The sequence below is a fragment of the Tachypleus tridentatus genome, chromosome 7, assembly GCF_004210375.1.
Source record: "Tachypleus tridentatus isolate NWPU-2018 chromosome 7, ASM421037v1, whole genome shotgun sequence".
Taxonomy (NCBI): Eukaryota; Metazoa; Arthropoda; class Merostomata; order Xiphosura; family Limulidae; genus Tachypleus; species Tachypleus tridentatus.
The window spans coordinates 122,560,412-122,575,191 of record NC_134831.1 but is presented as its reverse complement, the minus strand read 5'-3'; the positions used below and the strand labels follow the sequence as shown (position 1 = coordinate 122,575,191).

The window sequence follows — 14,780 nt, the reverse complement described above, 5'->3', positions numbered from 1 at the left end:
TCTTATTTATTTAAAATATTAATTCTTAACAAAATCAAACGGTACAATAATCCACTTAAGTACATCACATGTGATAGTGTAACACGAAAGTCATGCGTAAATTAAAAAAAAAATCCCTTTTAGTTACTCTACTATATTCTTGTGCAATACTTGCATATAAATACTAATTACTTTATTTTCCAATGAAACAGACACTAGTAGAAATAGTGGAACGTGAAATTAAGTTTAAATTGGTTGATTACGACCTCACGTGTAACCTCTTCACAAATACTTCGTGTCTTGTCCAAACTCATCAATGTGCTCGAAAATTTTAAAGGGAAACCTGGCAGAAACAAGACGTTTTATATTTAAAGAGAGAAGACAAGTAGATACACAATAGTGACATAGAAACACTGATCGTTCGTAATTATTTACTCGTCAAGATGGTTGTTACGGATTGAACTGAACCGGAAGAGCCTATTTACATAGGACGCCACATGTTATTTTTATCTTACTTGATTTTCCGCGTTCTTTTAGGTAACTGAACACAGAATGTTCAATATGGTCAAACGATAAAGAAATATTATGATATTAACTCCTCGTTCAGAGTGTGCTACGAATGAGCTTAATCTAGATTTGGTAATAGAATTGTGACAAAACAACGTATCATTCTTGAGATTTTATCTCGAGGCAATTTCCAAATTTATTCCTATTTGAAAATATGTCAAATACTGATGTAGTTTCTGTATGCAAAGACGTTCCTTCTGCTCCTAGATGTACAAAAATATTTTAATTTCTTCTTTAGCAGTCAACGTACGTTAACTGTGTTTCTTCTTCTTTTATGACTACTTGATTCCAAGACACGTTTTAAAGTGAGTGTAACATAAAAATATAATAATATAGAAAATATCACTGACATGCTGCCTGTTTCTTTTCTTTGATTTCGGCGTGCTCTTAAAAGCTGTGTATTCGTCGTTTCTTCCACATTTGTTCCAAATAAATGTTTAACTACGACAAAGCTTAACTGATTAATTTACTTTTTTTTTCTGAGGAATGAAATATTAAAAAACAACAACAGTAATCTCCTTTTGTATAAACTGTGAGCTACTACATTAAATAGAAATGACAAGAACATTTGGTTTTGGTTTCGGTATACACTTTGATGTATATCTTGTTTCCTGAGTAGAAGAAATCTGGTTGAAAGAACATTTATTATGGCTCGATATGGCTAGGTGGTTAAGGTGGTTAGTTCGTAATCCGAAGGTCGCGGATTCGAATCCTCGTCACCACACATGCTCTCCCTTTCAGCCGTGGGGGCGTTATAATGTGACGGTCAATCTCACTATCCGTTGGTAAAAGAGTAGCCCAAGAGTTGACGATGGGTGGTGATGACTAGCTGCGCTCCCTCTAGTCTTACACTGCTAAATTAGTGACGGCTAGCGCAGATAGCCCTCATGTAGCTTTGTGTAAAATTAAAAAAAAAAAGACGCTCGACTCGTAATTCAAGGGTATGACGAATTCCCGTCATACCAAACAAGCTCGCCCTTTCTAGGCCGTGGGGACAATATAATATGATGGTCAACCCCACTATTTGTTGGTGAATGAGTAAGTAGGTCAAGAGTTGGCTGTGGGTGGTGATGACCTCTAGTCGTACACCACTAAGTTAGGGATGGCAAGCGCAGATAGCCCTCGTTTAGTTTTGCGCGAAATTCGAAAACAAACATTTATTACATTCACTGATGTGATACATGTGGTTTTGTGGTTTATTGTTATTTATATCTAAAGATTCAATATAAGTTCGTAAAATCTTTCCTAAGCCGTTAATTGTACCCTTATTGACAATTGGAGTATATAGTAAAAATTACAAACTGAATGTCCACATATGCATGCTTCACATGTCTCCAAAGCCATTCGTGTCATGTAACGGATTTACTACACACGACGCTGCTGTCCAATATGTTGTTTAGACTTCGTCGATCAACCTGAAAGTTACTTATTTATCTAATTTATGTTAGTATAGAAATAACGATAAGTTTACATTATAATAAAGGCAGAAGTACTGGCGTACATTAAGTACAACTCGATTTCAACTTTTCAGTTGAATAGACTTAATGGTTGTAGATAACATTATGATAAAGTAGAACCACAGAGCCTCATGTCGTGAGATTGTATGTACGCTATTTTTAAATTTGGTTTTAGATAAGATCACATTATTTATAATTATATATATTTAATGAATCATGTAATGGTTTTCCTTCATGTAAGTCACTACGTTCGTTCCATAAATCATATAATATTAATATATAGAGATATGTTTATTATTTCATTATTATTTAATCTTACCCCTTAAAGACGAAAAAAGCAACAAAAACCTTTACATGTTCATAATTAATTAAATAATTATCTTAACCAACTCGTACACTGTGTGTCACGAAATGGCTTTTACGCAATATTACAAATATGTTGAGGATAATTGAAAGATTTGTTTTTTCAGGTTGAATACATAGACGAACTTGGAGCACTGAACTCTCCAAATTCCTCGCGGGGACAGCGATAAGTCTTCGAATTTACAATGCTAAAATCAAGGGTTCGATTCCCTTCGATGGACACAGCAGAGAGCGCAATGTGGCTTTACTATAAGAAAAAAAAAAAAAAACAGCCCTCCGAACTCTGAAACCTTGTGAGTGGTACATCAAAGGGTTTTCTTTAACGTTTTCAATTTACAATATAAGTGCAACAACGAGAGAATTAGAAATTGTATAATGTCAAACTGTCTTTTGTTGTTTTTTCGAGTTTAATATTTAATTATTCGTTTATATCATAAATGAAAAAGAAATATAAATATGTTGTTATAGTCACATTCACAAACAGAATTTACTAAAGTAGTTTTGGCCACAAATGCTGTTTTTATATATACTATCGAAAATAACCGGCCTTGCTCGTATTATTACGTTGATTTAATCTAGATGACATTATCAGTGGGCCCGACATGGCCAGGTGGGTTAAGGCGTTCGACTCGTAATCCAAGGGTCGTGGGTTCGAATCTCTTCCGCACCAAACATGCTCGCCCTTTCAGCCGTGGGAGCGTTATAATGTGACGGTCAATCCCACTATTCGTTGGTAAAAGAGTAGCCCAAGAGTTGGCGGTGGGTGGTGGTGAATAGCTGCCTTCCTTCTAGTCTTACATTGCTAAATCAGGGACGGCTAGCGCAGATAGTCCTCATGTAGCTTTGCGCGAAATTCAAAAAACAAACAAACTTTGTCAGTGTATGCATTCTGAACTCATTGTAGCATAAAAATACAATATATATGCCTCAATTTCTCCTTTACGGTATGTGGTGTGTTCATAAAGACAAATAATAATTGTAGAAACAACTTTAACAACGGAGCTTCTAATTTAGAAACAACAAATATAGATATATGTTGTTTTTTTCTATTTCTTAAGTTTATACAATTAATTTTATACGTAGCCTCTTAACAACATTAGGTTATAATGTTGTTGCTAAGCAACGCGATATAAAGCCATTGTTGAAACGCATTGTTACCAAAACCCGTATTAGGTTATACTGTTATTGTTAAGCAACACGATATAAAAGCAATTGTTGGAACACATTGTTACCAAAACCCGTATTAGGTTATACTGTTATTGTTAAGCAACACGATATAAAACCAATTGTTGGAACACATTGTTACCAAAACCCGTATTAGGTTATACTGTTATTGTTAAGCAACACGATATAAAAGCAATTGTTGAAACGCATTGTTACCAAAACGCGTATTAGGTTATACTGTTATTGCTAAGCAACACGATACAAAAGCCATTGTTGGAACCAAAACGCACTTTGCTGTTGTTCTTCAGAGTTTTCACTAAAAAAAGTCATAAAAAAGTCATCTTGGCACAGTCGAATAGTGGGATTTGACTGTTACTCTTATAATACTCCCAATGCCCCGAAGAAATAAAGTGAGTTTTTGCGACAAGACGCAAACTATCGTTCCTGGGATACACAGTCTGGATATTCTAACCAGTAGACGTTTGGCTCCCTAACGTATCACTAGAGAACCCGTATATACACGTTTATCAGGAAACAAAGTTGGAGTTCATCGCATGTCTCGGTATACAGAAGAATAAACTAAGTTGTATTAATATATTTGTATTTTCAAACGAAAGTATTAATAAAATATATTTCAAACTCTACCACTCAAGCCCCCGCTAGTACAGCAGTATGTCTTCGGATTTACCACGCAAAATCAGCGGTTTGATTCCCCGCGGTGGGCTCAACAGATATCCCCCTGTGGATTTGCAATAAGAAAACATACACAAGCACACTGTCAGTTAAACAACAAATAGACTGTCTCGTACTATTCTAGGAGAAAAAAAAATGATAAATTAACTGAGACTCTCATTGTGAAAGGTTAAAAATTCAAAATGACACATTGATTAAAGAAACACTTATTAGTAAAATTGGAAATTTTTTTTCAACGCCACCAAACGTTTAAAATAAATCTGTTGAACTTCAGGAAAGCGTTGCGTACTATATGTCCCCAATATTCTATCGCCTATGTTTTATGTATTTCCTCTGAAAGTAAAATATGAGGTTGAAAATCCTTTACCCGTAATATTTGCAAGTTCTTTCGCATAGACAAATTATTAACAAAAAAGTACACTCGCAACTTTCTTCGCCTAGACAAATCACCAACAAAAAAAGATACGCACTCGCAACTGCTTTCACATAGACAAATTATTAACGAAAATGTACAATGTAATTTTTTACATAGAGAAATTATTAAAAACATATACACTGGCAACTTTTTTCGCCTAGACAAATCACCAACTCTCTATACACTCGCAATATTTCTTCACATAGACACATCTTTCATTAAGTACATAGAGCAACTTTTTTTCGCCTAGACAAATCACCAACAAAAAAGATACACTCGCAACTTTTTTCCACATAGACAAATTATTAACGAAAAATGTACACTCGTAACTTTTTTACATAGAGAAATTATTAACGAAAAATGTACACTCGCAACATTTTTCGCCTAGACAAATCACTAACAAAAATTGTATACTCGCAACTTTTTTCACATAGACAAATTATTAACAAAAAAGTACACTCGCAACTTTTCTCGCATAGAAAATTATTAACAAAAAAAGTACACTCGCAACTTTCTTCGCCTAGACAAATCACCAACAAAAAAGATACACTCGCAACTTTTTCACATAGACAAATTATTAACGAAAAATGTACACTCGTAACTTTTTTTACATAGAGAAATTATTAACGAAACATATACACTCGCAACTTTTTTCGCCTAGACAAATCACCAACAAAAAAGTACACTCGCAACTTTTTCACATAGACAAATTATTAACGAAAAATGTACACTCGTAACTTTTTTACATATAGAAATTATTAACGAAACATATACACTCGCAACTTTTTTCGCCTAGACAAATCACCAACAAAAAAGTACACTCGCAACTTTTCTTCACATAGACAAATTATTAACGAAAAATGTACACTCGCAACATTTTTCGCCTAGACAAATCACTAATAAAAATTGTATACTCGCAACTTTTTTCACATAGACAAATTATTAACAAAATAGTACACTCGCAACTTTTCTCGCATAGAAAATTATTAACAAAAAAAGTACACTCGCAACTTTTTCGCCTAGAAAAATCACTAACAAAAAATGTACACTCGCAACTTTTTCACATAGACAAATTATTAACAAAAAAGGTACACTCGCAACTTTTCCACATAGATAAATTATTAACGAAAAATGTACACTCGTAACTTTTTTACATAGAGAAATTATTAACGAAAAATGTACACTCGCAACATTTTTCGCCTAGACAAATCACTAACAAAAATTGTATACTCGCAACTTTTTTCACATAGACAAATTATTAACAAAAAAGTACACTCGCAACTTTTTTCGCCTAGACAAATCACCAACAAAAAAGGTACACTCGCAACTTTTCCACATAGATAAATTATTAACGAAAAATGTACACTCGTAACTTTTTACATAGAGAAATTATTAACGAAAAATGTACACTCGCAACATTTTTCGCCTAGACAAATCACTAACAAAAATTGTATACTCGCAACTTTTTTCACATAGACAAATTATTAACAAAAAAGTACACTCGCAACTTTTCTCGCATAGAAAATTATTAACAAAAAAAGTACACTCGCAACTTTCTTCGCCTAGACAAATCACCAACAAAAAAGGTACACTCGCAACTTTTTCACATAGACAAGTTATTAACGAAAAATGTACACTCGTAACTTTTTTACATAGAGAAATTATTAACGAAACATATACACTCGCAACTTTTTTCGCCTAGACAAATCACCAACAAAAAAGGTACACTCGCAACTTTTTCACATAGATAAATTATTAACGAAAAATGTACACTCGTAACGTTTTTTACATATAGAAATTATTAACGAAACATATACACTCGCAACTTTTTTCGCCTAGACAAATCACTAACAAAAATTGTATACTCGCAACTTTTTTCACATAGACAAATTATTAACAAAAAAGTACACTCGCAACTTTTCTCGCATAGAAAATTATTAACAAAAAAAGTACACTCGCAACTTTTTCGCCTAGAAAAATCACTAACAAAAAATGTACACTCGCAACTTTTTCACATAGACAAATTATTAACAAAAAAGGTACACTCGCAACTTTTCTCGCATAGAAAATTATTAACAAAAAAAGTACACTCGCAACTTTTTCGCCCAGACAAATCACTAACAAAAAATGTACACTCGCAACTTTTTTCACGTAAACAAATTATTAACAAAAAAGTATACTCGCAACTTTTCTTCACATAGACAAATTATTAACAAAAAAAGTACACTCGCAACTTTTTTCACATAAACAAATTATTAACGAAAAATGATTCATTTGTCATTGCTGCTTTTTGTCTTTTACGTTAAATAAAAGAACTTGGCACGTTTCATCATCCGTATGTGACGTTATATTGAAGAATCCGTGGAATATTTTAAAATATCATATATACGATTTATTTGTGTACGCGTTGTTAAGTCTGATCTATCTCAGAAGATGGTTTAAAGTGTTATCAAATTACATCATGTTAATATACAGAAGTTTACAAAAGTTACATTCATTCCGTTTCTACAAGTTATATTTCTGATACAAATAAACTTCCTGAAAAAAAATCAACAAAGGAAGCTCTTCCTTTTTTACAAACCTGAAGTACATTACAATTATAGTAGTGCAACTACAACAAACATTTGTAAATAATATTACTCAAGTGACTTCTTTCACATTTATTCTTCGTCTCAACACTGTAAGGTGTTTTACGCCAACAATTACCTATTTAAAATGCAGTGTATAAATAAACCGTAACTGAATTTACCGTGAATGTAAGACTTACAAACTTATAAATTAAAACTGCGACTTTCCAATTGCAATTAACGCAATAAAACTGATCAAAAAACGTATCTTTAAATTACTATTGCGATTAAAAACAGGTAATTTTTCTTACATCCATGTGGACGTAATGTTGTTATTTTAGTTCAAGAAGCTTAGAGACAAGAATCGTGAACAAAACAATCGTGCACCATACCACGATATCAAATGATTTCATAGAATTGTCATTATAAATACAGTGCTAATGCATGGCCAGGTGACTAGGGCGCTACACTCGCAATCTGAGGGCCGACGGGTTCGAATCCCCTTCCCACAAACATGCTTCCTATTTCAGCCGTGGAGGTATTACTATGTGATAGTCAATCCAAAAATTCGTTGATAAAAGAGTAGCCCAAGCGTTGGCGATGGGTGGTGATAACTAGCTGCCTTTCGTCTAGTCTTTCAGTCCCAAATTAAGAACAGTTAGGCCAGATAGCCTTCGTGTAACTTTGCGCGAAATTTCAAAAACAAGCGAATGAACATGATGCTTGTATCACAGTTTTATTAAGTTTAAACTACTGCCTCACTGATCAAACTGTCCTCACCCATCCTATGCACAAACCTATAACATTTCAGTTTAATTCCTTTTGATGCTACAAACCTTCGCCTGTCCTGTCTAATACATGCCATCCGCCTCATTTCCGTCACATCCAACCATTAAAGGTAATACTCTTTCATTAGAAATAATTTGTTTGTTTGTTCTGAATTTCGCGCAAAGCTACACGAGGGCTGTCTGCGCTAGCCGTCCCGAATTTAACAGTGTAAGACTAGAGGGAAGGCAGCTAGTAATCACCACCCACCACCAACTCTTGGGTTACTCTTTCACCAACGAATAATTGGATTGAGTGTAACATTATAACACCCCCACGGCTGAAAGGGCGAGCATGTTTGGTGTGACGGGAATTCAAACCCGCGACCCTCAGAATACGAGTCGATCGCCTTAAGCACCTGACCATGCTGGGCCTAACATATTCTTAAATTCGTTTGGTAAATCATATCACGTGATTGTTACGTTACTTATATGTTTTTAAAATGGTGTTAGAAACATCATAATTATGAAAATCACCTCCATAGTCTGTTTAAACCACGGAATAAGCAACGCAACTAGTTTTTTTCTTTTCTGATACTTCAATCTTTACTATGTGTCATGACTGTTTGTAAGCCGTATTAATAACCTGATACTTGTATTTTAATAGGTTAAAGGGAAACGACCTTGCAGGAGAATTTAACTAAGGCTGTCACTTATATATTTTTATCGATCACTCAATGTTTGTTTCTTTGTTTTTAAAATTTCGCGCAAAGCTACGCGAGGGCTATCTGCGCTAGCCGTCCCTAATTTTGCAGTGTAAGACTAGAGGGAAGGCAGCTAGTCATCACCACTCACCGCCAACTCTTGGGCTATTCTTTTACCAAGGGATAGTGCGATTGACTGTCACATTATAACGCCGCCACGGCTGAAAGGACGAGCATGTTTGGCGCGAAGAGGATTCGAACCGGCGTCCCTCAGATTACGAGTCGAGTTCCTTAACCCACCTGCCCGCAAGTGTAACTACTTAGGTGTTTGAACAGAGTTACGAATATGCTTCTTTCAAGATTTAAATACTTAATATTTAATGATAATAATGAATAATGAACTTTTTTTCTAAAATTAAAATCATAAGATTGACGTTCAGTTGAACTAGTTTTACTTTCGAGAACAAGTTTCCAATAACAGTTTTTTATGGCCTTTCTGAGTTAAACAATTTTTGTTTTTCATATTATTTCTGCAGTGAAATATTTTTTGTTTGTTTGTTTTAACGTAAAGTTGACTACACTGCGCTTGTTCCCCGTGTCCTGCGGTTGAAATAATCCAATAATATTTGAAATGTTTTCAACTTCATATTGAAATGATCCAGTGATACTTTGAGACGCTTTAAATTCAAAATTGAAACGACTTAGTGACACTTTGAGACGTTTTCAACTCCATATTGGGGCCCGGCATGGCCAAGCGTGTTAAGGCGTTCGACTCGTAATCCGAGGGTCGTTGTTCGAATCCCGGTCGCACCAAACATGTTCGCCCTCCTAACCGTAGGGGTGTTATAATGTGACGATCAATCCCCGTATTCGTTGGTAAAAAAGTAGCCCAAGAGTAGACAGTGGGTGGTGATGACTAGCTGCCTTCCCTCTAGTCTTACACTGCTTAATTACGGACGGCTAGCGCAGATAGCCCTCGAGTAGCTTTGCGCGAAATTGAGAAAAAAAAACCTCAAGGATATCCCTCAAGAAAAAAGAAAAACAATTTTGTATTTAAAAAATTCTTGAGGTGACAAACAACGACCTTATGAATATATCCAAATATTTCCAAGTACCAGTTTTATTGGCCGAATAAAACTTGTGCTTGGAACATTTGTGATATATACTTTTAAAAAAAAGAAACAAAACAGTTCTACAAATACTTTATTCCATTAAAAATCGTTAATAAACTTGTTTTAATATTCCTTAAGTTTAGCACGTTCATGTTTTTTTGTTAGAACCTACCACAGTATATAACTTCTTCCAACAATGAATTCATGATTTCATGATAAATGTTTTTAGCCTTTCGATATTGTACGCGCACAATTAACAAAAGATGATGTATTATAACAGATGGAACTGCAGTGACTTATGAGCTTTTATTAAACGCGACTTATTAATTAAAATATCGTGAATTGTCTGTACTGTTTGTGTGGATATCCGTGAACTATCTGTACTGTTGGTGTAGATATCCGTGAACTACCTGTACTGTTTGTGTGGATATCCGTGAACTATCTGTACTGTTAATGTAGACATCTGTGAACTATCTGTACTGTTGGTGTAGATACCCGCAAACTATCTGTACTGCTTGTGTAAATATCCGTGAATTACCTGTACTGTTTGTGTAGATATCCGTGAACTATCTGTACTGTTTGTGTGGATATCCGTGAACTACCTGTACCGTTTGTGTGGATAGCCGTGAACTATCTGTACTCTTGGTGTAGATATCCGTGAACTACATGTACTGTTTGTGTGGATACCCGCGAACTATCTGTAATGTTTGTGTAAATATCCGTGAATTACCTGTACTGTTTGTGTGGATATCCGTGAACTCTCTGTACTGTTTGTGTGGATACCCGCGAACTATCTGTACTGTTTGTGTAAATATCCGTGAACTACCTGTACTGTTTGTGTAGATATCCGTGAACTACCTGTACTGTTGGTGTAGATATCCGTGAACTACCTGTACTGTTTGTGTAAATATCCGTGAAATATCTCTACTGTTGGTGTAAATATCCGTGAACTACCTGTACTGTTGGTGTGGATATCCGTGAACTACCTGTACTGTTGGTGTAGATACCCGCGATCTATTCGTACTGTTTGTGTAAATATCCGTGAACTACCTGTACTGTTTGTGTAGATATCCGTGAACTACCTGTACTGTTGGTGTAGATATCCGTGAATTATCTATACCGTTTGTTTACATGGTAGTTTTGATGCATTGTTTGTTAATTATGATTGTTGAACCTTAACTTTCCAAATTTATCCATGACGATAGATCTAATCGTGTAAATCAAAAATATTCACCTGTGTGTTTTCTTTGAGGAGTGTGAAGTTATAATTTAACACTTATTATATTTTTTATGTGTATATTCATGAAGAAAGAAAACAAAAAGAAGAGATTACTTACCTGATAAAAATGGTATATTTTAAGTCCTTCACTGTGGGTTATTTTATCCGTAAGATTTCCGGTTTCATTGTAGTTTAAATCTTCGGTTTCCGAAACTGGTGAATGATTGGAAACATCACATGCCATGGTGATATCCAATACTTCAATCGGAATAAGGTCTTCAGATAATTGTTATTTATTTATTTACTATAACTTTGAAGTGTTAGTGATACGTTATGAAAGAAGCGTCTTATAACCTTCAATAACGTTACACGATTAGAATCGATTTTACTTTTGAGTATTATAGGTACAAGTTTTAAGAAACAAAATTAAATAATGTATTAAAAGTTATTTTTGATTCGTCTCAGCTCAGCTTTAAGTTAACTTGATGTTCAGGACCACTTAGAGCTTCTGAAGAGCCGTGATTCCAGAAGCCAGTCACTGGATGTTCTGTTGAGAGTTGTGTTTCTGTAAACCACCTAAGCCAGTCGATATTCGTGGTGCACTCTGGGCTTCATCTAACCAATGGTGTTCCGAGAAAGTTTCGTGTCTTTCAGCTCGAGGATTTAAATTAAGATTTAAATTAATAAAAATAAATAAATACTTCTAAGAAAATACAACAATATGTATAATATAGATAGCTCAATAATGATTTATTACCGACAGATGAATGAGTACATACAAAGATGTAACAGAGCAGTATATATAATTATTTTCATCTGTTGGTTCTCACAGTTCAGTTTTGATTATTACTAGACGAGTCTTCGTTCTCTATCTTCATTCGTCGAAAAAAAAAATTGTTTGAGAAGAAATCAATGGAAAATAAACACGAGAGGGCGTAGAAGTCAAAGTAGTTATAGATATATCACATATTAAAATTATAGCTGTAAATATAACAAAACAAAAGACAACTTATATTTCAAATTGTTGTTTCTATCTTAGGAACAGAGTTCTTAAATTATTTTTCTTATATTCTAAATTTCGCGATTGTTTAAAGTTCTGATGGGTAACAAATATTACGTGTATAAAATCACTATTAAAACAATATTCAAAACATATTTTCGTATCTGATTCAATTATCAGTACCTTTATATTTCCAATAAGTTATTTTAAAATCAGTAAAAAAAACCAAACTAGCTATAAATAAAATATTTACATCAATGATTAAAGAGAAACCAATTGATTCTATACACAAAATGATAAAATTATAAATTGAAAAATGCAATAAAAATGAAAACATTGTTCAAAATCTAAAATGATTACATAATAAATGTAGCTAAGACTTCTTATATTTGTATTTAAAATTAACCCACGTTAGATTGTAGTTCATACTTCATATTTCTAGTAATTAGTACACTAAGGGCTTCAAATCAGAGGCGTGTAAAAATAGCATTTCAGATTATATTTTGTCAGTTATAAGTAATTTACCAGGAGGATTTTCGTGTAATACCAAAACTCGCCAGATAAACTAAGCATGCTGAAAATAAAATATCCAACTGAAATGTTTCTCTCGATTCGCAGTCCGAGGGTCGCGGGTTCGAATCCCTATCACACCAAACATGCTCGCTTTTTCAGCCGTAGCGGCATTATAATGTGATGGTAAATCCTACTATTTTTTGGTAAAGAGTAGCCCAAGATGATCAGTGATGTCGAGTAGCCCAAGAGTTGGCGGTGAGGGTGGTGATGATTAACTGCCTTTTCTCTAGTCTTACACTGCTAAAATAGCGACGGTTAATGCAGTTAGCCCTCATGTATCTTTGCGCGAAATTCAAAACAAGCCAAACTAAAATGTTGTTTTGTGTACAGTGCGAAACGTTTAATGTTAAGGGGTTGAACGCTAAAAGTTCGAGCAGCAGAAGAAATATCTCATATCTTTTAAATCTTACCATTACCAAGTGGTTGTTTTGATTGGTCAAAATTAATGAAATATTATATAGAAAGTAAAAACATAAAACATATTGTATCTCGATATATTAACTTTCAGATTTTGCAATACTGCCTTTCCTTGTTGTTTCAACTTTAATGGAAAAAAAAGGATCTTTCGAAAAAAATAAATAAATAAATAAGTTGTTAACTGACCCTGAGAAGCGTTAAGAAAAAGAAAAAAAAACAAATAAGTTGTTAACTGACCCTGAGAAGCGTTAAGAAAAAGAAAAAAAAACAAATAAGTTGTTAACTGACCCTGAGAAGCGTTAAGAAAAAAAAAAAAACAAATAAGTTGTTAACTGACCCTGAAACGTTAAGAAAAGAAAAACAAATAAGTTGTTAACTGACCCTGAAACGTTAAGAAAAAGAAAAACAAATAAGTTGTTAACTGACCCTGAAACGTTAAGAAAAGAAAAAAACAAATAAGTTGTTAACTGACCCTGAAACGTTAAGAAAAAGAAAAACAAATAAGTTGTTAACTGACCCTGAGAAACGTTAAGAAAAGAAAAAAACAAATAAGTTGTTAACTGACCCTGAGAAACGTTAAGAAAAAAAAAAAACAAATAAGTTGTTAACTGACCCTGAGAAACGTTAAGAAAAAAAAAAAACAAATAAGTTGTTAACTGACCCTGAGAAACGTTAAGAAAAAGAAAAAACAAATAAGTTGTTAACTGACCCTGAGAAACGTTAAGAAAAAGAAAAAAAAAAACAAATAAGTTGTTAACTGACCCTGAGGAACGTTAAGAAAAAGTATCGTATGATGAAACGTGAAAAAACTACACCATCCGAGAACATAAGTTGTTCTAGATTCACTTCAAATGCATGTATTAATAAGGTTATAACATATACTACAATCATTTCTAACTTAGCACTTTCCTTTTGTTATATATTCAGCCTGGTGGTACGATATGAATCATTTTATATTGTCTCTTCAGAATATACAGATTGGATACTATCAGAATATAACTACGTTAACCCGGTTAATAGTTTTCAACATTACTTCTCACTCTGTGTGTTACGGAAGTAATTATTATTTGATTTATTTTGTTTTTGGATTCCCCTCCCCTCCATTGGCACAACGGCATGCATGTCAGCAGGCTCACACCGCTAAAAAGCGGATTTCGATACCCATGGTGGGCAAAGGGCAAAGCACGTATAGCCTATTGCGTAGCTTTTGATTGATTCCACACAAATATTTTCCTGGATAGACACTATATCAATAATTTCTGCCTGTCTTAGACATGGGAGTGTAGGGTGACACTAGGGAAAAACGGTTCTACAAAAGCTCTATCCCAAATATTCATATGTAATTAGAACAGCCTGGTCATTTTTCAAACCTTTTACTTCCCAATAAGTGCCATCAGTAACAAAAAATGTACAAATTAACGCCTTTTTTTTTTAGGATAAACGGGCCAGTGATGGCATGCTGACCACATGTTTGAAAGGGGTTGTGTAACTGTGTGTCGAAATGTAGAGGGCGGTATTAGATGTTTGAATATATAATTTTATTTATTGTATTTTATTAATATAGGCCTGGACCAGTGTTCGAAAACGTGTGGTTAGGGTGCTGAACTCGTAATCTGAAGATCGCGGGTTTGAATTCCTGTTCCACCAAACATACTCGCCTTTTCAGCCATGGGGGCGTTATATTGTGACAGTCAATCCCATTGTTCGTTAGTAAAAGTGTAATCCAAAATCTGCCGATGGGTGGTGATGACTAGTTGCTTTCCTTCAACGCAAAACAAAACAAATG

The 14,780-nt window shown here is 34.1% G+C and overlaps 1 protein-coding gene across 1 annotated transcript in view; it reads right to left on the bottom strand.

Moving 5' to 3' along the window:
* The window catches only part of LOC143256517 (cardioacceleratory peptide receptor-like), a 70,961-nt gene extending 59,706 nt beyond the window's left edge, over positions 1-11,255 (bottom strand). Inside the window, exon 1 of the mRNA XM_076513849.1 lies at positions 11,123-11,255. Within this exon, the coding sequence (XP_076369964.1) occupies positions 11,123-11,248 (126 nt within the window). The 5' untranslated portion in view covers positions 11,249-11,255. The remainder of the gene's footprint in view (positions 1-11,122) is intronic.
* Positions 11,256-14,780: the final 3,525 nt, after the last annotated feature.